The sequence below is a fragment of the Gasterosteus aculeatus genome, chromosome 6, assembly GCF_964276395.1.
Source record: "Gasterosteus aculeatus chromosome 6, fGasAcu3.hap1.1, whole genome shotgun sequence".
Taxonomy (NCBI): Eukaryota; Metazoa; Chordata; class Actinopteri; order Perciformes; family Gasterosteidae; genus Gasterosteus; species Gasterosteus aculeatus.
The window spans coordinates 16931481-16957864 of record NC_135693.1 but is presented as its reverse complement, the minus strand read 5'-3'; the positions used below and the strand labels follow the sequence as shown (position 1 = coordinate 16957864).

Genomic DNA, 26384 nt, shown 5'->3' with positions numbered 1-26384 from the left:
CTGTTAATTCATTGCTTTTTTCAGTCCTGTAGTTCAATGCTTTGCTGGAAAATGGCGACAGACACTGCAGCTTCCCTGAACCAGGTTGTGTTCTGAGAACTGACGCAAGTGTTTCCCCTCCTTCTCCTCTTCACAGATGGAAACACTAATTGGTTTCTTCTTGTTACTTTCGGTATCGATGAAGCTCATTCTCACTCTGCATACGTGTCGATCACAAGGCCCCCTTGTTCGTACTGTAAATTGCATTGTGGGAAATGTGGGACTCGGTTTAGACGAAGCAGACAAGTCTGAAGTAGATCATTTATTTGTGTAAACATACTGTAATTACACAACGGACATGAAAAGGCGAGTGCGAGGTGAAGATGGCACATGTGGGTGGAAGCTATGATCTACTGCAGTGTGCGTGTGCGTGTGTGTGTATAGGTCGTCTTTAGGTGTGTGTGCTCGCGCGTGCGTGTGTGTACTCAGATTCCGTTCTGTGCTTTCTGCATTCGTAGACACACACTTTATTCACCTTGTGACTTTTTTAGTGAGCAGATAAACTGCCCGCCTCACCCGGCCCACTTAAAACACGTCCTGTGTGTGTGTGTGTGTGTATTTTCATTCATCCCGAGGTAAAAACGAATATTTTGCCGTCCCTTTATCAAAATGCCCGTGTGGATAAATGGTGCCACGTTATTGCAGAGAGATGCTGTCAGTCACTCACTGAGCCGTGAGTCATCACAACCGAGATGAACAGGAAGAGCAGTGAGCGCTGGAACAAGGGATGGAAATGATTTGGGTTTTTTCGATGGAAAACGATGTCACTAAATAAATGAGGTCATGCATTATGCAGTTCATGGCAAGTGTTACATCATCTACCAACAGGGTGAGAAAATGAGAAAAACTGTAAGTGCATCGTTCATTTGGACCTAATTGTTCTCCCTTCAGATATGTTTTAAACTTTGCAAAAATATTCTATATGTCCAGGTAGCGTCTTATATTTCTGGCATTGGTTGATGGGAAACATATAATATTTTCTATGATGTTTCCGTGTGTTCTCATCTAAAGACGCCCTAAAGACGCCACAGGAAGACAAAAAAACAGCCATCAACAGTAGAAAATCAACATTTATTCTAGTTAGACAGGCAAAGTGAAGATATGGTCATACTTCATTCAAACAGGTTTTTAGGCACAGGGACAAACATTTAAAAATATCATATATATAATAGCATATATTATTCTATGTAGCATAAAACCTCTTTACCATGACAACGTATGCACTTCATCATTGGCTGTACAAAAATACATTTAATCTTTCTTTCTCTGCACATCATGTTTGTATTTGTCTTTGTCCAAACGCAAATGTAGGTGCTGCTAATGTTTTCCATACTGGTTATGAATGTCTGCATTTGTGTATGTGTATGTGTGTGTGTCTGTGTGTGTGTGTGTGTGTGTGGTCCTCTTCTTGCAGCTGTGGTTCAGCCAAAGTCGATCCGTGGGCGGTACTCAAGAACCATGGGATACGTCTGAGGGAGAGAGAGAAAAAGGAGAAAGCGTTTCAGAGAAGACCATCGGCCTTTTGGTCTCCACGACGTAAACGTTCACCACATGGCCGCCGGGGCCCCGAGGGGAAGAATTAAGTGCTGGATTACTGAAGAGAGAACATCCTCTGCGTAGGTCATCGTTTATTGTAAAAGGCTTTTGGAGCGTTTTTTTACGTTTAGGGTGCAAGAACAGTCGTAACGATAACAACATGCATCTCCAACCCGATTCCACACGACGCACAAATCCGCAGCAGCGACACTTTCAGCCATAAGAAGTGCGACCGGCGGAGCGAGACACCGACTCCCATTTCGCCTGACGTCAAACTGCAGGTTTTTCCTACACTACGTAGCCAAAGAAGAATGTGCGCCCCTTTCCATTGAGCCGCCCGGGATGCGCAGGAGCCACAAGTGGCTCGCGCTGCTGCCGCTCCATTTAAAGGTTTATCGCTCAACGTATGTGCGATACACAGAGCTGTGTAACAAGCCAGGCCGACGCAGAGGGGTCGGTACACGTTACTGATTGGTTTCCCGGATCCCTCCTTGGCTGTCCGAGCTTGTTCACGACGTTGCTTCTCCTCGACTCTTTAGAACGCTGTCAGGCGACCAGGTAATGAGGGTAATGAGCGCAGACACAAATAATACAATCTGTGCAACTGCGACGAACCGAACGTCGCGTCACCGTCTGCCGTGCAGCGTCCTGGCGATGAAAGATCAGGTCGTCCCTTTCTCACAAGTCAACACTCAGTATTTAGATGGCTCGGCGCAGGCGACCCTTGACCTCTCAGGTCCCTGCGTGGCCTGGCGGCCCTTTAAGTAATCCGTCATTCTGGATGACAAACAGAAATGTCCATCAGGTGCACGTTGCCTCCTTTTGGTCGTGACGTGCTTCCTAAAGGGTCGAGTGACGTGAGCTGCCCCTTTTCGTGGAGAATTCACAGAGTGGGTGTTTGTGGAAGCAGGTGCAGAGGGAAGACTCTGTCTCCTGTTTCTGGAGCCCGTCTAGTGTTTCTGGCAGCTGGAGGCTGCTGCTGCAGCAGAGCACAGCTGCTGTCGTCTCCTCTGGCGTTCTGCGTTTTGCTGCATCATGCCTCGGAAATAAAGGACGCCGCTGTATCCGACCCGAGCAGCTTCTCACTGAGCCGTTTGTGTCTCCGAGAGTCTTTCACTCGGCATTCAGCTTTCCAAAAACACTTGAATAATCCTGCAGAAACGCATTCTTTCTTCTGTCAGCATCGTTGGAGGGCTTTTGTTCAAGTGTTAAATGTCGAATGTAGGACTCTCCGACCTGCTCCAGGAAGGGAAAATACTGAAAGCTAAATTTGCTGTAAAATATTGTTTGGTGCAGCCAGAAGTGACAGAATTACCCTACACCTACTTTTCTATTGTACATTTCCAACGTGAGCATGTGGGTATGACTCAATGTAAATATATCCAACAGACCCCAGTCTGTTAGGGTAGAGAACCACACCTCCTCAACCCTCATCCTGAACACCGGCGTGCCACAGGGCTGTGTGCTAAGTCCTCTACTCCCTCTTCACCTATGACTGCACACCTGCACACGGTTCTAATACCATTGTCAAGTTTGCAGACGACACAACGGTGATTGGCCTCATCAGTGACAACGATGAGTTGGCCTACAGAGAGGAGGTCCAGCATCTGGCGGTGTGGTGCGCCGACAACAACCTGGCCCTCAACACCAAGAAGACCAAAGAGCTAATTGTGGACTTCCGGAAGAAAACTGGCACACACATCCCCGTCCATATCAACGGGACGGAGGTTGAGCGTGTCGCCAGCTTCAAGTTCCTGGGTGTCCACATCTCTGAGGACCTCTCTTGGAACCTCAACACCTCATCCCTGGTAAAGAAAGCACACCAGCGTCTCTTCTTCCTGAGGAGACTGAAGAAGGCCCATCTGTCTCCTCAGATTCTAGAGAATTTCTACCGCTGTACCATAGAGAGCATCCTTACAAACTGCATCTCAGTATGGTACGGCAGCTGCTCTGTCGCGGACCGTAAATCACTGCAGAGGGTGGTGAAAACCGCCCAACGCATCGCCGGATCCTCACTCCCCACCATCGAGGCCGTCCAGAGCAAGAGATGTCTGCGGAGGGCACGCGGCTCTCACCCCAGCCACAGACTGTTTGCCCTCCTCCCCTCTGGGAGGCGCTACAGGGTGCTCCGTTCCCGGACCAGCAGGTTCAGGAACAGCTTCATCCCTGCGGCTGTCACTCTACTGAACTCTGCCGCCCCTGAACTCTGAACTCTGCCCCCCACCCCCACATCTCCCTCAGTGGCTGTACTTCCCCCCTCCACCCTGGCTTGACTGCCACACACTCTAATCTAATCTAATCTAAATATAATGTTTTTCCACTGGGGACCATGACAATTCACAAAAAAATCAATGCTAAAGGAAAGAGGCTAGGAGTGATCACTGGGAATCATCCTGCAGAGCTTTTCAACCTCTAATAATTTCAACTTGTACCTGCTGTCAGGTCAAACAATCATTCGCTGGATGTAAAAGTTATTTATTCTCTTTTCTCGGGAAGCGAAGGGACGTGATTCACGACAGGCTTCTCATTCCTCATTCCAGGAATACACGGCCGCTTAAAGGTACATTACGCAAGAGTTGTATAGTGATGTCAGAGGTCTGTGTGGATTCATGACAACAAAGCCCGTTGCGGGACCTCATCCAACTTTCGGTTAAAAGAGCTTTTTTTCTATGGCGAAACGATGAGTAAGAGCAAAGCAGGGGAGACAAAGCAACAGATTCAGAAAAGGATTTGAACAGATATGTGAAACGGACATTACATGATTAAATGAAACGCTGGCCAACACACTCGCCCCACTTTGTATCGCTACTCAAAAGAAAGAGAATGCATATTAAGCTCCCAGAATATGTGGTTTTCTCTGTTTCAGTGGGAAAACCTCAGCATTATCTCACGAGTTTTTCTTTTCACATTTCTGCAGATTCCATTTCTTCAGGTGCATCAATGAGTCAAGGAACTATTCCTTCCCTTAAAATGGTCCCGCTTCTGAAGAGGCCTGAGTCTCCTGCTACTGAAATAAAAGGGGCGGATGGAACGACTGCCACAGATGCAACGGGAGACCTCGTCTGATCCCGATCCAACCAAACAATGTGAGTGCTCTTCTTAATCTAATCTGAGAGGGATTTGACCTTCGTCTGAACAGAGTAAACGGAGCGGGTAATAGTGGCCGCGTGCTGGAGGGAAAATCAAGACATGCGTAGCAGACGGCAGGATGAGACTGATGAACGACTCGGATCTGCTTTCTCTGACTCTTCGGCCTCCGTTCCTGACTTTCATGCTTTAAATCAGTCTGTCACTCCTCTTCTCCCGTTACTTTATCCTTAACCGGACAGGAGATCTTGGTGTTCGTCCTTCTGACTCACCAGGGGGGGGAACATAAATAATTCTGACGGACTGATTTATGTTTGTTGTTTAGGAGCGTGGGAGCTCGGGGGGAAAAAAAGGGGGTGGAGGAAATACAGCGAAGGAAAGATTTTTCTAATAAAGAAGCTGCATGACGAAAAGCTTTCAAATTCAGTGCTTCAAATACATTGAAATGCAAAACCTGAACCTCCAGTCAATGTGATTCCTGCACCATATGGTACACGTATGGTACATGCAGACCAGAGAGAGAGACTGACGGGGGATTTCAAAGCACATGTAAACATTTGGGATACTGTGCTAAAGGTTTTTTTTAAAGGTTTAGGCTGCAATAACATCACAGCATCACACCTGTATTTCAAATACTGATTAAAATGTAGCCATTGAAACAATGATGAACTTTCTAACCAACCATCAAAGAACTAACTAATCCCCTCTACTCGTCCCTGGTCCTCTTCCTCCTCCTATCATCCTCCTCTCCTTGCTCTGACCTGCTATCGGATGCCACCTGTCCACGCTCCTCAGTCGCTGTACGCGCACACACACAGAATATTCTATAGACTTCCATTCTTATCACTAAACGAACACGCTTCAACCTCACAGCTGATCTTTACTTGAGCCTAATTCTAAACCTCTGCTGTGGTTTGCGTTTAGTGCCTCTGTGTAGAGTTGAGTACCCACAATGTGTGCATGAATGCATGGCGCACACACACACACACACACACACACACACACACACACACACACACACGCACGTTTCTTTCCCCCCCCCCCGTGCATCTACACATGAGCATGCAAGCACGCACACATAAACAGGAAGTGAGGGGGTCTTACATTCTCTCCATGTAGCCTCCATCGGGTCATGTAGATGAACTCCAGAGTGTGATCTCTTCCCATGATCTCTCCGTTGCACAGCACATCCAGCTGGAGACAGCAGAAGAAGGAGAAAAAAGATTTAAGAACAATCAGATAAACTATTTAATTTAATAAAAGGCTCAAAATGACAGAGCAAGATGCCGTGCAAAAGCCTGAAAGGATGATGTGTCACATACGTTGACAAAGGAAATGAAAAAGAAATCTTAAATCCAGTTGCACACAGTGAAAGAAGAAGGGAAGTTCTCTGTGGTTTTGAGTGGGAGGCTGCGCGGTGACTGTTTGAAGCTCCGGCTCAAGCAAACGTGGAAGCCGTCAGTTTAGAATCCAAGCTGACTTTCATTCTTTGGATGTTTGGTTTATTTTCTTAAAGTGGGATACTTTATACTTTATTTTATTTGTATTTTTGTGTTATCAATTATATACCAATGCTGAATTTTCTGTGGCTTAAAATAATAATAAAACTTTTTGCTTCCTGCTGAATAACAATCTTTTTGCATTGTGTAAACAGTAGTCAGCAAAACAACACGGACAAGCGCTGGCTCTAGAAACTTTACATAGATGTTAATTACAGCATAGAACTCATGGGAATTTTCATTTGTAAAAGTAATAATGTAGTTTTCCAAGCTTTGAAAGATGTTGCGTTTTGATAACCAGCCAACCAATTTAAATTATACTATAGTTTCTGATGCAACTTATCAAATTGAATCGAGATATATACAGATATGATATAAACATATACACACATCATATGTGTGCATTTCCCAATAATAAAACATAACTAGGTTTTTTGTTTGAGTTGTATGATGTGTTCAAAGACGGCGTCTCTGTTGTTTATGCGTGAACGTCATTTGTTAATTTGCGAATAAATTTCAATTAAGGGAGCTCAAGTGCGTGCACCCTAATTTAGATGGTAATTGAATCTGTTCCTTACCTCATAAGAGCTCGGCAGCTTTAGTTTAAGACTGAGGAACTTCTTAATCGTTCCCACTGTGACTCTACTGGAGCAGCGGATGAACCTCTTCATCAAATCCTAAACGGACGAGAGACAACGCCGTTAGACTGTAACCCGAAAGATTATTGTACTTTTTTCCAGGAAAAGACCCCAAAACAGATTCCAACCTTTGCGAGAGATTAAGATCCCCGCAGTCTGTAAAGCTTTGAGCCATTTTACAAACACAGCTGCATTCAATACGCTGACTTACTGATTATCCAAAGACTTGTTGATGAAAACATTGCACACAAGGAAACACACACACACACACACCGTGACAGTGCTCTCCCCCGACTGTCCCCCGTTGCGCAGGCAGTCCAGACAGATGGCTATCTGAGGGTCGCTCCTGTGGTAATCTTCGTCGTCGCCGTCGTCACCATCATCACCGCCTCCGCCACCGTAATCGCCTCCGGCATCAGGCCCCCCGACGCGCTGACACACCACAGTTTCGGCTGCGGGACGAGACAAGCGTTCACGCGCTCAGGCAAATGTTACAGAGCCTAAATAAGTGACCCGTGACGTCCTCAAATCTTCTTTGAAAATTAGAAAAGGTTGATTTGAATATAAGTTGAAGTTTTAAAATGTCATCGATGTATGAGAATACTAAATGATCTTCCACTACAAAGCCAGCGAGGGGGTTATTTATTGTATCATGTGCAGGATCACAAGGTTGAAGTGTGACGGGAAGCTCACCTTGACCGTTTTCTCTGGGTTGGTTCTTCTTCCAGAATTCAACTTCCTGCTGTTCCTCTCCTGGTTCACACGAACAGACGAGAAGAAGGACATATAAAGAGGCAGCGCGGAGAAGTGATTCTAAAAAGAAGATGCTGCATTGGCCGGTGCACTGATTGATATCTTGTGTAATACACACACCGTGTGGTTAAACCGTGTGTGTTTTCTGCTATAAACTTCACTCATTTGACAATAAAAGATATAAAGCACTGCATAGCATATGGCTAATATATTTTTTTGTTATAGCAAAACTACAACTACAGTCCAACTTAAACAATCATCTTTGTTGTTTTAGTGAGCCACGTGTCAATGATTGAGTCATTTTATTACACACAGTGTTTAAAGTATATTATAGCCTCTAATGAACAATGAAATAAAAATGGTGTCAATCAGCTGCCGGAGCGCTCCGTCACCGGAGGTGGAGTTATGGAGTCGTAAAATTCTGGCACCGTCACAGCTTTAGTTGGACGTTTCGACTTGGCTTCTCTTCTGTGATCAGAGTACTGTTATTGACTAAAAGAAAAGTCCACCCCCCCACGAAGTGTTGTATAATTAAACATGCGCTGCAAACCGAGAAGATCAATCGAACCATCTGGAAAACTCACTTTCTCTGAGTCCAGGCACCAGCTTGAAGATGATCTCCTCCAGGGTGTTGTCCAACCTGAGTGATAGGAGAGGAGAGAGGGATCAGCTGTGCAGAAAGTCAAGAATTTATAAAAGATTAGAGAAAAATAAAAGATATAATAGAGAGGAGGATACGTTGGTTCAACAGGTGAGTAGTTACAAATGAATGAAGAATCGCTGTTAATAACACAAAGAAACAACCAGAAGGAAGATAAGACTGAGATATGTTAATAAGGAACAGATGAGATGGTTAAAAAGTAGAAAGAACACAACGTAGCAAATCAAATGGAAATGAATGGAGTGAAATGTGTGGCACTGCATTGAAACAGAGAAACCAGTGAAAAAAATAAGAAATGAGCTCATTCAAATAACAGAGAGGACGAGGTACCTGAGCATCTCCAGGGGGTTTGTCTCATGGACCTGAATGCCACATTTAGGACAGTCATTGCTGTCCTCAAAGTGCTGCACAATACAGCTCTTACAGACTGCAGGAGAAACAACATGAACAGGATTTATTGGGGTTCGGTTAGTAACGGCTGCTCCTCGTCAAGACCGCTCAACGTCACGTTGTTGAACGATTCCGAAGCACAAAAGAAACAATACCGGCCACAAGCTAGTTAGCGTTCAATCTTGCTCATTAGCAAGTTAGCTTACTCGTTAGCCTTCAAGGTGACGGGCTATTATTGTGCTCCCACAATGCACTGTGGGGCACTTCTAAACAAACTACATGGTGTCAAACTGCCTCGGTGGATTTGAGCTTGTTGAAATGTGTCGTGCCACAAAGAAAAAGGCGTTTGTGGTTTCACTCACAGGTGTGCAGGCACTCGGTGACCGTGGTCGGCTTTATCAGGTAACCTCGGCACAGGTAACAGGTGATGAAATGGTTAAAGTCCTTCACCAAGTGCTTCCTTCCCGTGGCAGCCATGTTTGGAGTCTTTTTTTTTAACGACGTATACTAACCAGGAGTCACAGTTCAAAGCTGAGGTTAAAGGTCACCGTGTGGCTTTAGAAGAGTCAGTGCATTCACAGACAGGAAGGAAGGGACGTAAGCTGCGTGTCAAGGTATCTTCACCAACACCGGCTAATGTTAGTCCAGGCTAGTGGATGTAAATGTCCGTTATCCGCAAGTTACGAGAGAAACGAGAGAGCCTGCTGTGTGAAATCCTGCTCCATCCTTGATCCGATTTCTATTTTGTAATCAGTTTTCCTTTTGCAACGTCTCCCACACAGATCTTATTGCATCCTCAATTAAACATGTTTCTCCCATCGAACAAAGACCACAGGTTTGTCTAGTCTGTGTAATCCTGTTTCAAACAACCACGTTTGTTCCCGGTGAGTGAGATGTAGCGCTTCCTTCCCTGTCCCGGCCAAAGTGCCATTTTTAATCCACAAGGGGTCAGAGGTCAGCTGACGACATTGAGGCCAAAGACTTCTGCGAAGTCCGCCTCTTCGCAAGTCAGTTCATTCGTCTTCATGGTGCTGTTGACGTCTTCCTTCTTCTTCTTCTTGTTTGATGACCTTTTGACCTCAAACTGAAGTTACCTAGTAGAGACAATAATAATCAAACATAAGGAAGTGTCCTGATTAAAATCTACACATAAAAAAACATGAATTGAAAGATGCAGATATTCAAAGACACATACACAACATTAAACAATTTAAGACCCAATAAAAGAAGCAATCAAAATGAATATTTAAACTAGAGTCCCATATAACTGAATAACATCACCCATTAAATAGACCTATATTTGTATAGTGACTTTCGAGGGATGACTATTTCTCTCCGACCGCAATTGAAAATTCTGAGTAAAAAAAAAAGTCATGGGATTGTTGCGGTTTTGATTTAAATGCATTAGTCTCTGGATTACCACCCCTATGAATCCAAATCCATCCCCATTTGGATGGATTTGAATGAATGTTGGCTGCCCTATTTCAAACATCTTAATATACAATACATAATACAATACAACATTAAGCTTCAGAGTGGTGGACGAAATTCCATTCAGAAGTGTCGTCTCTGGTGTGCAAAGCCTTTTATTCTGATGGAGTTCGCATGTGATTTTCACAATGAATGCAACCAATAGACTAAATTAGTTTTTCGGTGGGTTCACCTTTATAATACTAAAATCTACTAATGTATTAATAGATTAGTAGTAGGGGGATGCCACAATATTTAATTGAGCCAGAAGGCAACACAATACAGCAGGGATAACTCATCAATAATGGACAGTGATACGAGTTACAGTAGGAATACTAAACAAAATAAAAGCCCAAAATGGGTGAATCTCCCCAATTATGTGATACATCTTTAAAAATGTTGACAGATGTCAACACTTCTTTGTCAAATGAGGAAATATCTTTAAAGTTCCTGCAACCCCAACAGAGACTGACTCACCTGTCCCTTAATCCATGCTGAAACTAAAGAAATTAAACATTTCCAAATGAATACAAATGTTATTCCCTGTATGTATTTGGCTTTATATCCACCTGCCCTAACACCAGAACTGGCTTCTTTTAATTGAGGGTATACCTGATTCTCATGTGCAACTTCTATTACTTTGAAACGACGTCACGCGAGCTGCACGTTGAGCGGAGCACGTCAGGTGTGTTCACAGCGCTGAGCGCGCGGGGATGTGGTTTCAGGCGGCTTACCCGCAGCACAAACAAACTACACACGGAGGAAATGTTGTGCACTCCGCTCCAGACGTCTGCTTTTTTTTTTTTTTTTTTTGCTCGAAAAAAAAATAAATAATCCCCAAGTGCGCAGCTCTGAAAACCCTCCGGTCGGTGTCCGTCACCGGGGCACGGTCCTCTAATCACGCGCAGCCGATCCGCTTGTCGCCTCGCCTCGTAGGCGCGTCACGCCTACGTCACCCGCGTCAAAACAACATCAATGGACGACACGCGGACATTACGGCGACATACGCCGATGCGTTAAAACGACGTCGCAGCTCCACCTCATCTACGCTCGCGCGCGGAACGTATCGACGGTAAAAGTTGCGGAGCTTCGTCTCACGGCCTTTTTTTTTTTTTTTTTTTTTTCTTTTTTAAAGAGGCACCGACGGGAAGCGCGCGCCGCGAGCGCGGGGGTGTTCGCCGTTTGCGTGAACGTACCGTGATCCCGCATGCGAGTGTGCGCGGCGACGCACTTTGCGTTTCAGGAGAGAGAGAGAGAGAGAGAGAGGGGAGAGGAAGGGGGAGAGGGAGGGAGAGAGAGAGGGAGGGGGAGAGAGAGAGGAGGTCCAGCCGGCAGCGTCAAAGTTTGGCCGTAACGTCTCGCGACCGACGTGCGCGCCGCGGATGAATTCGTCATCCGCGCAGGAACAATAAAGAGATAACACCACATTCCTCACCTGCGCCCACACTTTCCCTCTTCTAACCCCCCGCACCCCTCGCTCCCCTCCCCCCCACCCCGCGGAGTTACGGATACCGCGGATGGGCCGGAATGTCCACCATGACACTTCGTGTGCGCTCACTCTGGTCCGTGCGCCGGCCGAGGAGGGAGGACGCGGAACTGTTCGGCTCGGATGCGCCCCGGTCCGCCCAGCGGGCGGGCGGTCGGTCGGTCGGGCGGGCGGGCGGGCGGGCGGCGCGGGGAGAGAGAGCGGCGGTGGGCGGGGAGCCACCAGGCAGCCAAAGCAGGGCTCGGAAACTGAAAGCGGTTGTGTAACTCGGTGACTATTGGCCTACAACGCGCGCGCGCGCGCGCGCACACGCACACACGCGTTGTCGTGTGTGTGGTGATGAGCAGGGACGCAGCGCGGGCAGCTCAAACAAGTTGGGTTTGGTTTCATTTTCATTTTTGAAACGTTGCACATGTGGTACGTGTCATTAACATGAAATACACATGTTCCTACCACCGGTCCTCATCCGGAATCAGGAAACATTTATTGCCAAAATATGTCAAACATACAAGGGATTTGTCTTGGTTGGTGCGTGACAGTAGACAGTGTGACAATAGACAACAAGACAGCAGTGCACAAGTAATAAAATAAAATGCTAATGCAATGGGTTAGTAGAATAAGGCTATGGGTTAGTATGAAATAAGAATAAAGTTAAAAATTAAAAATATTTAAAAGTTAAAAAATATAAAAAAATAAAGTGCACTATCGAACAAGTGACAAAGTGAGGAGTGAGAACAAAGTGAGAAATGACAGTTAAAGTGACATGTGCAGTGTGAAGGGGAGTGACCGGTCGAGAGTCAGTCAGTGGGGGACTGGGCTCTGTTCATGAGCCCGACTGCCGACGGGAAGAAACCGTTGGTGTGGCGGGAGGTCTTAGTCCTGATGGACCTCAGCCTCCTGCCAGATGGAAGGAGCACAAACAGGTTTTGTCCGGGGTGAGAGGGGTCGGCTACCATCTTTTTAGCTCGCTTCAGAGACCTGGAAGCGAACAAGTAGCATCCGATCACAGACAGAATGAGAAGCAAAAATGTATGATAAAAGTATTAATGATGCAGAAAAAATAAATAATAGGCAGACTTCAGACCTTATGGAAGAACCTACTTGTCTGAGATGCCTTATTACCATTTAGTATTTACATTATTCACAGTCCCAATGAACACGCGATGGCCCAATATCAAATAAAGCGCTACCCAATTAATCTTTCATGGGAGAGTTCGCCGTGCTGATGCCTGACTTTGTTTTGAACCGTCTCTCTCGCTCCCCTTGCTAAATATTTGAGCAAACACCAGTTTGTGTTTTTGAGAACATTACGTCACAGTTTTGAGGGTGAAATCTCAAAACTAAATCACATTAAGCGTTTGTCATCATGTAGAACTTTCCCCCACTGTGGTCAATTGATGAGAGATTAAGTGCAGGCGTGATGAGTCTGCAGATGTGACGGCTCTGTTCTGCTTTAAACTAAATACCAATGCCATCGAAACATACTCGCAATGACGGCGCTGATGTTAGCATGTAGCCCATAGCGCTGCTTTAGTATTTACCATCTTTGGTTCAATCTGCAGGCCTCACGTGACGTCGTACCTGACGCCACGTCTTGTTGGCCTGCAATCCAGAGTACAAACCTTCTCTTCTTCCTCTTGTGCGAGTTTGACTCAAAAGGAGCGTAGCGATGCCTGACGTTTTTATTTTTTTTACTTTGCTTTTAGCAGAGTCGTTGGTGCAGCACTGACACGCATCCAGCGAGGGGCCGCTGGCGGGATAACGGAGCCTTCAGTGACATCACCCTGTGGGATACGACCTCCTGTTTTGGGAAGTGGAATGTATCACCACGGCAACACAGTTCCCTTTCACACAGCCGGACAGTTCTTTGCATTGTAAATTCCCAAATGACATTTTTTCCCTGCAAACAGTGTTTCTTTTGCTCTCGAGGGGCAACGACTCCGCATGGTTTGATGAATCCGTTCCCGCCCGTCTCCGGAGGCGCAGATCGCTCCCATCAAACTCGCCCGCGGACGCCATGCGTTAATTCCTACCTGCCAAATGAGCTGACTAAATGGGAAATAACGACTTTTCACCAAAGAGAGTGACTCGCGAGTCGTCCCCGATGAATAGTGCGGCATTTTTGAAGTTATGAATGGTAACTGTTGATGCAACGCTTCCATTGCCACAAGCCACACAGACAGAGGCTCTAAAGTAAGAGTGTTTGTTTTGGGGATGAAGGGGCCCGGTCTGCACGGGTACCCCTTTCCAACTTAATAACAGAACATTCTGAATGCGCCTTCTCTGCCTTACAGGTTTCCAGTTGCTTGGACTTCGACCAAAGCTTTTATCGTCCCAGCAATGAAAAGGTCTGCAGTGCAGGACGAAGAGCTGATGAGGGACAGGTGAGCCAATTACAGACAGGTGAGTATGATGACCACCCAAGCACAGAGACAGGGACACGGACAGGGACACGGGAACACAGGGAAACCATAGCAACCATAAGGGATCTGGCACACAATAGGAATATAGGTTAAAATAGGAATATAATAAAGCATAAGTCATTAGCACTTACCTGTTTTATCATGTAGCACTTTGGGATTTTCTTAAATATAAAGTGCATTACAAATTAAATGTATTATTATTATTATTATTAAGTGGTAACACGAAAGCTTTCTCATAATAACAGACGGGCAACTGAAAGTAAAATAACAAAAACAATGGTTGTTAATCTGGGACATTGTGACACTGTCCATGGAGAATAATTATGGCAAAAGTGGCAATAATTAAATGTTTAAAATATATTGGTTTAATACCAATGATGTAATGTTTCGCTGTTCTTGGTTCTTGGTGCTCTCATTACACAAATTAGTGCCAATTCGTAGGATTAGTAGCGAAGCTCATGTCCGTCCGAATTAGGAGAGACAAGAGGTTACAACTGAGAGAACAAGACAGGAGACGGTTCTCAGGGAAAATACACATAGTAAGACATAGCGACATACAAGAGAAAGGGAACCGAGAGACAATCAAAGGGAAAGTGACAGCAGGGAAATGTTATACTGTACGTCTACGATAACGAGAAGTGGAACCAGACGGAAAAGCTGAAACGTGGTGAAAGAATCGAGGGCGGAACTGTTGAAAAGAGAAGAAAAAAACACAAAGAGGAAGTGGGACAGACGGAGGACGACAACGAACGTGACGGGACACAGATACAGTAGCTGGATATCACCAGAAGACAGCTGCAAAGAAAAAGAGACGATTCCACAAGACAGATAGAATGTGTGTGTGTGTGTGTGTGTGGCAGAGACTCAGCTGTCTACTCTGGATGCTTTATAACATGGCAACAGTTTCACCAGTTATTTTTATCTGTTTATTTAAATCTCACCCAGTCACACGTTATTGTGCAACGGGCACGCTAGTCTACATGGATACAGAAGCTAAATGTATGTACATTGTCAAATATTACACATCTAAGTGTCCAATGGACCCACGCTGACATCCCTGCGAGACATGTTGCCAAAAGACCAGATGATGAACAAAGGGAGGCTGATGGCTGATTGAAGAAAGTATGGACGTATTGGTACGTGCCAACCTTCCTCGGGGGGAATGTAAACGAGTACATAGTGAAGAAGAATCGGTCCTCCTCATCTCTCTCGTCTGGAGTGTCTTTGCCCGGCAGCCATTGCTGCTCCATATCATCACTGTACAGGAACCGGGATCATCTTTCTTTTCATTCCTCTCCATTCGGATGAACTCGGTTTCCTCATTCTTCTCTTTCAGCCCATTTGGCCCCCGTCTCTTTCTTCTCATGCTCCCTGCTACCGTTTCCTCTTTCGTCCTTCTGTCCCGCTGCATCTTCTCCATTATTTTCCTCATCTTTCAAAATCTAAACCTCTAATTTGAAAATAATTGTTTTTCTTTTCCATGTCTTTAATCCCCATCTCTTCATCCACCATCCATCTTTACTTTCTGTCCTTTAGCAGGTGAGCGACTGCCTGACTGACTCATCATTATTGCACTTGGATTGACTCATTATTTAAACCCTCATAGTCATTTTGCCACGTAAATGTATGTGTATTGTGTTCATTTGGTTCGAAGCTTATTTAAACCCAGCTTTGAGTCGTGTTGTCGAATGAAGGCCCGACCCTTCGAATGAAGCCAGCGGCAGCTGGACAGCAGCTGAGTCCCAGTTTATAAAATATACTGGGATTATTTTCAGGGTGCGACGGGTTCCTTCAGCACTGAAGCTCTGCTCCCAGAACGTTGTCCTCCACGCTTTCCCTCGGTCACTTTTGAGGAGAAGACGACACGGTTGAATCTTGTTCATACGTCACACATCGAACTGGAAACACACCTTTGTTCACTACTAGAACAAACAAAACTGGTTTTGCAGCCACATTCTTACATGATCACACAGGTGGTTTATGGCGCCTAATGTCAACTTCATGCATCACATCAAACTGTTTCATCAGAGTAGTGAAATAAGAATAAACCTTTCCAGGAGGAGTCGGCTCACTCCGTCACAATGAAAATCGTCTCGGGAGGCTTTCGGATCAAATCAAAGGTGCTCCTTGGAGTTTTTTGTGACTTTTTAAAAGTTTGAATTGTTTTGCGGAAAAACAGATGATCACAAACCAGTGTAAACAAACCAAAGTTTGTGTTTGTGTTATTCCTCCGATGGTCTGGCGCTGACGGCGCTGCAGAGGCGTGTCACATGACGCCCTGGCAGCGTATTACATTATTAATCCGCCCATTAGCTCGGCCCACCCTCCCTCCCCGTCTTTAACCTTGAACCCGGCGATCCGCACTGATCCCCCTGGAGCTCCCGTTCGCCGGTGGCGAGCCTTTCTGCACCTCGCGGCCTTCCGGCGCCGCGTTTGCTGCGCCGCTTCCACCTGTTCCTGGCGAGCAGTTGGCACTCAGTGAAAACACACACTCACACAGCCAAACTCATGCACATGGACACAGACACAACTAAGACAAGTTTTTAAAGGAGAGCTTCACATTCTGTCACATCTATCTTAAAACAATCCTCGTGTCCCCAAATGTAGATTGGAGGAGTCCACAGTCCTCATTATGTTTAAAAATAAAGACAAGCTTAACACAGCGTGTACTGTGTGGGAGGGCTGTGCCCTGTAGACATTCTTCTTTATTACTCTCTAATTTATATTATAGACCGGACATCTTCTGGTCCACGCAGCTTTCTGCGTGTGCTGCAAAGGGATTCACATAAAGACTTTTCTCCCAGAGATCATCTGATGTATTTCCCTCCACAGCTGGACGTCCATGTGTTCATCCGCTGCGTGTTGGGTGGAACTTTGTTTGAGGCGTGAGGGAGATTAGAGGCGGGTTATGGATTGTTTACAATCAGACGTGTCCGACGGAAATAACTCGTGTAGGGTATTGTGTGGCAGCATGTGTGTGTGTGGTTACAGCAGGTGCTGGTTTGTTGCACTTGACCTTTCCCCCCACTTTTATGAGGATGATCACATGTACACACACACACACATTCACATTCACCCTCCAGCAGTGAGTCAACCTCTATGAGCGCTGATGTGTTAATGTTAACCAGTGCTTTTCTCAAAGCGCTTTAAACACTTCACGGCATCATTCACCACCGGCCCCTCAGTCACAGTCAAACACGTCCCGTCCAAGGACACGTCGACATTGAGCAGCAGCGGAGCGATCCCAGCCCGTCCGGGAGCATTTTAAATGCTTAAACTCTACCAGAGCTCACAGAACAAGTTCGTTTGTGGGGTGCGTGGCATTAAAAAAAGAGGGAAATCAAGGCCGTTGTTGTCGGCAGATAAGAAAGTCTCATCATACCAGAGCGTTTGAATGGGAATAACGTTGCAGTCACTCCTCGATCATGATGTTGCACTCGGCCGTTTGCTGTGTGAAGAATGAAACAAAGGGAGATGTACTTTCACACCTCTGCACGACCAGCCGGTAAAACATGCGTCAGCAACGGAGTTGAAGGAGCCGACGGGCACTGAATCACGCCGAGGTCTTTAATGTGAGTCAGAAGTAACGAAGACTCGAGTTCTCGGGAGTGTTTACTGGCTTTGTTATATCAGCTCATCGTTGACGTGGACTTTTATATCAACCAACCAGATTCTGCACCAGCTTCCTGAAAACCAATCACATGTCATCCTCTCGTCTGCTGTCACTCCCTTCATAACCACCAGGATCTGTGCCCCGTTTTCCTCCCCCCACCAAAGCTTCACCACCCGTTCTAATTCAATAGTTCACTAATTGAATCCAATTAAAACAAGTTAGTAAAAAGCCAAATCAAGCCTTAGACAATAATGAATATGCATTTAGTATTTATTCATATTCAATAAGTTTGAGTCGTCCAGGTTGAGGTGTCGACCGATATAAAGGTGTGAATGTTGTGAACATTGATTATCAAATCATTTGTTGCATTGTAGTTATGAGTTAAGGGACAACACGCATTAATCATAAATTAAAGGGTTACAGGGTTATATTCCACGAGTACACAAAGCACCTTACATGAAGACCAAGCACTACCTTTCTACCAACAGAAGTTTCTTTTAATCTCATCTCGTTTCCCCTGTCATGTCTGCAGCGGCGTGACAAATCACCTTTGAATTTCAGCGCTGTCAGTCACAGCTCCCCCAGGCAGACGGATGGAGGGCGGTCTGGGGGGGGCGGCTGGGGCCTGAGCTGAGGGCTGCTGAGCCCGCGGCCGCTCCTCGGAAAGCAAACAGCCTCGTGAGTTACGGCCGGACGGATCGTCTCTCTGAGTGAAGGATTATCTTCATTTGATGACACACTCATAAACAGTTTGCGAGGTGCTGCACGGGGGGGGGGGGGGGGGGGGACACAGTGCCTCTTCAATTCGGGATGTCGGGTGGGAGGAGGATTTATTCGGCTAATAATAAACTTGATTTATTTCCAGAGAAGGAATTCTGCATGTCGACTATTTATAATTACAGAAGCCTTTGAGGCATCTCTCGTGGTTTAGAGCCAAATGTCGGACAAGTCGCTGAGCAAAAGGAACTCACACACACTCACACACACACACACACACACACACACATGCAGTTTTAAGATGATGCCTTTACACTCTCCTTTAGCCATCTGACAAACAAGAGGGACGGTTATTAGGTGTGCGTGTCCAAGAAGGACTGGCCACTGAAATAGGCCCACGGTACTTTATTTTGCCGATGTGCACCTTTCTTTATTTGGGCTCTCTGTTGGTGCCGAGCGAATGCAACGTGATATTTCTGTTCGTGACCGTGATGTGAAAGCTGTCAGCAAGCGAGTCACAGACTCCATGACGGCACTGAAATAGCTGAATCAAAAGGTATTGCTGATCACGCGAGTAGATGACTTTAGAGTCAGGGTGCTCATGCTCGTAGGGAACAGGCCTTAATAAATACAAAGTTTGAATCACACATGCATGCTGTTTAACGTCTAACATGTTTTTAAAACTATCGGGTTGAAGCTGAGTGCAATTAGTTTTCTGTGGTTGTAGGTAGAAAGGATCTCCGCACTTCAGAACTACTGTGATCCAATACAGTAATTTTCACAACGTTCTTCAGATTAACACATTTTTTTTTGTCTCTTTTGTCAGATACGGGAACAAGTTTGAAAATCGGTCACAGCGTGTTTCCAATCTGCTGCGCATCCAATTATTTTGTACAATTGCAACATCAGGCGCCACGAGTGTAATGAAAGTACAGCAAAGGTTGGTTAAGTGGCTGCTGCAGAACACGAGGCCTCGTGTGTAAAACATCCCCTGTGCTGGATGTTAAAAGTGCTGTTTTTGTGTGACTGACTCTGAAAAGATTACACCTTATTTGTTATCTCTGCCACACGCAACGACGGTCCGTCACCCTGTTGAAAGGGTGGCACCTCGGTTCGGCTCCGTCCTCACATTTTTCAATAAAATGTCAAGTTACAGGTTCTGATTTTAAGATTTATTACCAGTGGAGAGAAAGTAACACAGTCGTAATGCAACTTGTCGCTTAGACGTGACACTTGTATTCCACTTATTTCTTTTACCAAGTACATTTGAAAGAAATGTACTTGGTATGTGGATTACTTTCAGTGGCAACAAACAGCTAGAATTTGCTTCTGGGTAAATATTGGATTGGCGCCTTTAGCTTTAGGCAACAAACAGTTAATATTATAGATTTGGTAGACGTCTTCCTGCCTCAAGCCCCTGTTGACCTTTACAATATTAAAACCAAAAGTCTTAAAATCCATGCAGGCGAATCACAGATATCACACTCTTTATTGCACCCATTCCTTACCCAATAACGTGCACCTATATTACCCACAATGCAGCTTGACTGGCGATAGTTGTGTCACAGATTGGGGTGTTTTATTTGAGTGCAGCCTGGAGCCTGTGGCAGCAGATGTGAGCAGCTGTCAGAGGTTTGGTTTGCTCACGTCTCTCTAAATCCAAACCTCCAGATATTTCTGCCTTAGATTTTCGACTCAAACCAACAGTGACATCGCTCGAGGCGTATTGGACATCGCAAAGTCCACTCGAGAGACACAAAAGGCTTCACGTGTTCTCCCCCTGAGGGGCCGTTCTCTTCTTGAGGTCATCGTATTGTTTTAATTCACTACAAGATGTTGACCTTGGTGAACTAAAGTAGCACACACAGGGACTATTGCCTCAGAAACTGCTCGCCTGTATACCTCAACTATCTCTTTCTCAATGAACAAACTGACAGCGGTGATTCCTGTATTCCTGCTCACCATTAATTCCTCTAAATGTGTCACAGCTGCACCGTGTCCTTCCTGCTCGAGTGCACAACACAGGGAGATGTGAAAGTATTGTGCAACAACTTTCAAGGTCTCCATCCGTCCACGAGAGTTTCCCCCTTCACCACCTATTTCCGTCACACGGTCCGTTTTAAGAATAGCTCTCAGCTATGACTTCACTGTCTGAAGTGGACAACAGGGCTGAGTGGTGGCCTAGTTCTGAAGGAACCGCCTTGTTCTTAAGCTTATTTATTTCCGTTATACCCGATATTCTGGAGAGGCCACGATTCTTTTTGATAAGATTTTTGTAAAATTAACTTTGTTTTATTGCCCGTGTCTGTTGGAAAAACCCTTTCGGAGGGTTGCTTTCTTTTAAATAGTTTTAGCAAAAATGTGAAAAGTAGTTTTTTTATGCATCATCATTCTCTGGCACCTGATTGGTGGACGGTGAGGTCACGCGGCGTGTGACCGCCGCTGCCCGTCAGCCGTCATCACTGCGAGATGTGCGATGTCACATTTCCAGCGCATTTAACGGCAGCAACAAAAAGCATCTGACGCGACGTCAGCCCCTTGCCACCTGTCAATCAAACTCTCCCCGGCGGCCCGCCGACCTCTGACCTCGAGCTGTGACAGGCCACAGTGAAGTGGGAGGATGTTTCAGGAAGGGTGACTATTTATCTCCTCGCAGTGACATCACTGCATTTCTGTGAGCACATGCCGGGCGTGACGAGACACCGCGGAGGACGCTCTATGTTTGGGAAGATGAATCACTCTGAGCTTAATAGAAAACACCCAAAAAGGTTCACTTCAAGAGGACAATAACCATAACGCGTGTAATTTCCTCCTACGAGTGTATTTTACCATACATACGCCTAAACGCCTGCTGGTCGCTCATGTTGTTCTCCTCATCGTCTCAGAGCCCACGAATGTGAGGCAGAGTGACCCCTCGTACCGCTTGTCTCTGCATGGGGACGGAGACGCTGTCCCCCACCAGCAGCCCATACTGGGCAGAGCCGGTGGTGGGAGGGACTGGGTACGGAGGTGGAGACGGGCCGCAGTTGCCGGTAGAGCCGAGCGGGCCAAATGAGCACACGAGGACAGTAGCGGGGTCGGCTTGAGTGACAGGGGCCCCTCTTTTATTTTTTTGTGCCGAGGTGTGACGGATCTATATAAGAGGCCGAGGCTCCGACCGCAGGCAGAGGAGACACCCGGAGAGACACTGACCAGATGACACTGATCATCCCAGCGGACCACCAGGGGACTTAACGCGGCCTTCAGTTACCCACAGTGCTAATAAACCACCACGGCGAGACGAGGAGCGGGATGGGACTGCACAGCGTGGAGGAACTGGTGAGTGTAAATTAAGTTTATAGCAAATATGAGAGGAAGGAGAAAAAACAGATCGGTACCCTAAAGGATAGGATATGATATGTGGAATTATTTTAAAATAATAATAATTTTTCTCTGCTTGCAATTGTAAAACAAATGTCTTTTTTAAGAAAAGGAGCGCTTTGAAATACTGTTTAGTGATGCTGTGATGGAAACGGACCACGCTCAGAGTAACTCATCTGTTTGTTTTCATTGTTTTGCTATTTACATGTACAGTGTGCATCATGTTGATTTGTATTAATACCACGTACCATGTGGCGTGGCGTTGGGTGGGAGGTAGAACAAGAAGAAGACAACCTACTTCTGTTAGGGAAACTCATTTCAGCACTAATGTGGAAATACAGCAATCCTTAATTACCTAATTGATCTCTTCTTAAATCACCTCATTTAACTGCTTTATTACCTTTTACTTTGAAAGCTACTTCTGGCTGCTTATTTACAATTCAACTTAGATGAAGGTAAGAATGTCATTAAGGTCCTTCAGCCCTCGCTGATGTTGCTGCAGTTAATCCCTGATTGATCCCTGATGACTAAATGTTAAAGAGAACACGAAAACAAACAAAAGTAGTTCAAAAAATTACATGAGCGGACAATTGCAATCACATGTGAACACAAACACAGTTGTAACAGTGAAGTGTTGCTGTGTGTATGTGTGTTTATTGACACGCGTACACACGGATTGACAGAAATTACCGTCGGGACCTTTTCCCCCCAACAAATCTTAAAGTTGTGTTTTCTTTCCCTTCTCAAAATGCAAATTCATTGAACTTTCAATAGGAAAAAAAGTATTAAAACAACAGAAATCAGTTGGCTCGGCGTGTACAACATCTCCATCTCTTCTCGCCCTCAGGTGTCCGGTAAGAGGTCAGAGGGCAAAGAGACAGACGACTTCCAAGGCGGCGTGTACGAGGCGGCTGTCAATCTAGAGAAGCGGGATGACCGGCGGTCCCACGAGGTGGACGCAGGTCTTTCAGAGGAGGCCGACAGCGGCAGCGAGCAGGAACACGTCAGTGTGGCAGATCTCCACGTAAGAACACGCGCCCTCTGTACCGACTGTTTGACATGGTTACTCCAATACAACAAGTATCAGCAAAATGGACCCAAAGAACAAAATATAAGGACTGGACTACGTTTTACCATTGAATCCATAGTATTGATGCATTACTGAGTGAGCAGTAGCACTGGTCTGGAGGAAAGATAAATAATGGCCAGGACCACACACCTCATCGATCTCTTGGTCTACGCTGCCACCTGCAGGCAGTGGCAGTCAGTTGCAGGAGTGTAACGTTCTAAACCTTTAGGATTTTGGTCTTTGCGTTTGAAGTTGATCAGAACATGTACATGTGAGTAGTTTGTATTTAAAGTGCTCTGCGTCACGTCTCCGCCCCGTCAGACGGATAAAAGCGGCCGGCTGAAGTTGGAGACGGTGGACGACCTGTTCAACATCCTGCAGCTGAGGAAGAGGAGAAGGGAGAGGAAGGCGCCCGTCCATAAGAAACAGCAGCCGCAGCCGGAGAGCGTGGTGAGACTACATTGATGGAGTGCAGGTGTTATTTTCTCTGACTTCTACTTTCACTGAGAGCAGAACACTCGACAAGATCACGACGCTTTGCTCCGAAATGGTGGAACGAGCTCTCTGAAGACATCAGGACCGCAGAGAGCCTTCACATCTTCCACCGCAAACTAAAGACACGACTAACAAATTGTAGCACTTAAATTGTACTTACAATGGCTCTAATCTATAGCGAATTGTAAAATGGCTTATTTGATGAAATTGCCCTTTCTTGCTCTTCCAATGTCGCTTTGGATAAAAGCCATCTAATGTGATAAAAAAAGATGAAAGAAATTGAATTGTACGTCAGAAGCTTCACACTGAGGTTTGAAATGAGAAAACTGTCCCTTCACCTTTGGTGGATGTCGTGTGTGTTCAGACTGTAAAGCCCTCTGAGGCAAATTTCTCATTTGCAATTTTGGGCCACACAAAATAAAATGAATTGAATTGAATGTGTTTTCTTTTGTATTTTCTAGCCAGAGACTGTGGATGATCAGCTGTTTCTGACGGCAACCACGGAGAACAAACTGCCCGTGGTGGAGAAGTACCTGACCGATGGAGGGAACCCCAACGCAGCCGACCACGTGAGTGTTGAAACATGCTAATTTCTTTTTTTAAGCATTGAATGCATCAAGCTCTTTTCAGCCAAGCATTTAATCATCAGTTAAATACACTTGACTTTAAACAGACTTTAATCCATTCAATGTCCAGTTCCAGAGAACAGCTCTGCACAAAGCCTCATTCAAAGGACACGTGGAGGTCATGAAAAGACTCCTGGAAGCCGGAGCTTCCATCGGGAAAAAAGACAAGGTGAGGGGGATTAAAAAGCGCTCATCTGCAGCTCACGCGACACACGGCGTCAGTCTAACGGCTCTGTGTGTGTGTGTGTGTGTGTGTGTCTCAGCTGGAGGCCACAGCGGTCCACTGGGCCTGCAGAGGAGGCAGCCTGCCGGCCCTGCAGCTCCTCCTCGACCAGGGAGCCAAGTTCACCGACAGAGACAAGGTCGGTACGGACGCACGCAAGCTTTTCAATGCACAGCAGAGAAAAGGCATCTGGAGTGAACTGAGAAAACTGAGAGTCTCTCTCCTCCCCCTCAAGTTGCACAGCACTCCCCTTCACGTCGCCGTGCGGACGGGACACTGCGAGTGCGCCGAGCACCTCATTCACTGCGGCGCCGACGTCAACGCCAAGGACAGGGTGAGCACCAGACGCGGCGCAGGGATCCCCGCGCTCCTCGCGCCCCTCACGCCCCTCACGCGGCCCCCGAGCGCTCAAAGTGATGCTGAGTGCTCTGTTATCCCCCCCCCTGCAGGACGGAGACACGCCCATGCACGACGCTGTGAGGATAAACCGGTTCAAGATGATCAAGCTGCTGATGATGTACGGGGCCAGCCTGAAAAGCAAGAACTGTGTAAGTTCAGAGCGGCTCGGCATCCTCTCTGTGTGCTTAATGAGAGACCACTGCGGCCTCACTTGTCTGCGAGGGGCGACCTTTGGATGACCGGCGTGTTTGTTTCTCCTGCGCAGGATGGAAAAACTCCACTGGAGACACTGAATTCGTGGCAGAACGGCGCCAAGAGCCTCCTGTGTAACTTCAGCCAGTAGAATCCAACGCATTCCGCCGACGGCAGGGAATCAACGTGAGACCCAGAAGATCTTTACTGATCCATTTATTGTTCAAGAGGCACGCGTGTCTTTCTCACCCGGTTCCAGCATTTTGAATGTTAATGGCCGAGTTCCATTTCTCACACTACATGTTTGAGCATCTTACGGCCACGTGGGCAGCAGAGCCCTGAAGGAGCCTTTGATCAACAATGTGAAATCTAATCAGGTTGTTTATAATGTGATAAATAGCAGAGATAGATGAACTGTTTGCCAAATATTGCTGGACAATGTCTCGGCCGACAACAGGGAGATGTTTTTTTTTCTTCTTTTCTTAATGTTTAATTTAAACTGGGTTGAAGTGCATCGAGAAATCATGTATTTATTGATTCATGATCATTGTAATCAATTAACCTAAAGTGTTTTTACCATAGACATAATAAGCAAGTCACTGTAGGGGTGAACCGAGTGTTTGAGGGTTTCGTTCATGTTTATGGTTAGATTTAATTATTTAATTGATTTTCATTTGCTCAAACTGGAACGTAGTGTGTGTTTTTCTCTGGTTCACATTTCCCTCACAGTTCTATAGGAACAGTTTGTGGATTGAACCAAGTGTAAGAAAGTCCTTTATTTGTACAAAATGGCTCCAGCTCGGTGTAAATTGTTTAAAGGGCAACGGGAGGAACTGAGCCTCACCTTGCTGGCAGGTTGTGCGTGTTACACTTAAACATTCAGAAGACTTTAACCAAGTTCTTTAAAAGTTCTTTGGTTTTATGAATTTTAAGATTGAGAGTTGAGACACGATGAAGAAGGTTTTTGGATCAGGATGGGATAACCTCTCCACTTACTATTGATTAATTGTTAATGTGTGTGATCAGCAGTTTTACCAAATACCTTTACTGCGTTTTTTGAAATGAGCAGCAAGTAAAAGAAACGCTTGACCTACACACAAGTATTTTGACTCATCTTAATCGTGGCTTGAAGTAAGTTTAGTTACTTTTTTTTCTCCCTTTCAAATTTAAAAAAAACCCTCATTGTGAAAAAGAGCTTCAAATTGTTATCTGCGCTCCTCACGTTTTGTCTGGACGTTCAGTCCAGACGACCTTCCGACAAACCCTTTTGCCAGTTTCTTTTAAAGGTGTTTTAATTTGAGCGTCACCTTATCAAAGGTCACCTCAGGGACACGCAGGCCTCAACTGGCCACAGCTGACATCACACACACACACACACACACACACACACACACACACACACACACACACACACACACACACACAGTGCGGGAGGGACTAAGCTAAAAAGTCAATGTTGGTTCAGAGGATGTTTGACAAGTGTTTATGGGGAAAGAAGTCTTTACGAATCATGTTTTATGGTCAAAGACGTACGTGCAATTTGCCTCGTGTTTATGGATGTTTGAATAAAATCTATTTTCAATTTAAGCTTCTTTGATTCAGAGAGAGAGAGAGAGAGAGAGACAGACAAAGAGAAATGATTGAGGGAGTTGAGTGAATAATTGCCCTCTTTTTCTCATATTGGTGATTTCAACTATTTATTTAAGTA

General features: G+C 45.7%; 2 protein-coding genes across 7 annotated transcripts; one reads left to right on the top strand and one right to left on the bottom strand.

Annotated features, from left to right (window-relative positions):
* Window positions 1-1091: 1091 nt before the first annotated feature.
* Window positions 1092-11847, bottom strand: LOC120820711 (polycomb group RING finger protein 5-A). Of its 6 annotated transcripts, none has more exons than XM_040178789.2 (9): window positions 11632-11847; window positions 8966-9697; window positions 8544-8640; window positions 8137-8192; window positions 7493-7552; window positions 7073-7251; window positions 6740-6838; window positions 5767-5856; window positions 1092-1508 (listed from the first exon to the last, which is right to left on the bottom strand). In XM_040178789.2, exons 2-9 carry the CDS (start codon window positions 9078-9080, stop codon window positions 1461-1463), a joined length of 744 nt encoding a protein of 247 aa, XP_040034723.1. In that variant the 5' UTR covers window positions 9081-9697; window positions 11632-11847; the 3' UTR covers window positions 1092-1460. The 6 variants fall into 6 exon arrangements, with proteins under 6 accessions (XP_040034723.1, XP_040034725.1, XP_040034728.1 ...); XM_040178791.2 differs by having other exon boundaries at window positions 11586-11810; XM_040178794.2 differs by having other exon boundaries at window positions 11509-11754.
* Window positions 11848-21346: 9499 nt separating this feature from the next.
* Window positions 21347-26258, top strand: LOC120820710 (ankyrin repeat domain-containing protein 1). The gene is made up of 9 exons (XM_040178787.2): window positions 21347-21630; window positions 22520-22696; window positions 23063-23191; window positions 23698-23805; window positions 23933-24031; window positions 24126-24224; window positions 24321-24419; window positions 24535-24633; window positions 24750-26258. Exons 1-9 carry the CDS (start codon window positions 21604-21606, stop codon window positions 24825-24827), a joined length of 915 nt encoding a protein of 304 aa, XP_040034721.2. The 5' UTR covers window positions 21347-21603; the 3' UTR covers window positions 24828-26258.
* The last annotated feature ends 126 nt before the right edge of the window (window positions 26259-26384 follow it).

Excerpts from the sequence above, each read along its gene's own strand:
- LOC120820711 (XM_040178789.2), bottom strand. The coding sequence starts at position 9,080 with ATGGCTGCCACGGGAAGGAAGCACTTGGTGAAGGACTTTAACCATTTC. Across the intron at positions 7,252-7,492 it reads ACCCAGAGAAAACGGTCAAG|CCGAAACTGTGGTGTGTCAG; the intron begins GTGAGCTTCCCG and ends CTCGTCCCGCAG. Across the intron at positions 6,839-7,072 it reads CGGGGGAGAGCACTGTCACG|GATTTGATGAAGAGGTTCAT; the intron begins GTGTGTGTGTGT and ends TCGTCCGTTTAG.
- LOC120820710 (XM_040178787.2), top strand. The coding sequence starts at position 21,604 with ATGGGACTGCACAGCGTGGAGGAACTG. Across the intron at positions 23,806-23,932 it reads ACCCCAACGCAGCCGACCAC|TTCCAGAGAACAGCTCTGCA; the intron begins GTGAGTGTTGAA and ends TTCAATGTCCAG. Across the intron at positions 24,032-24,125 it reads CCATCGGGAAAAAAGACAAG|CTGGAGGCCACAGCGGTCCA; the intron begins GTGAGGGGGATT and ends TGTGTGTCTCAG.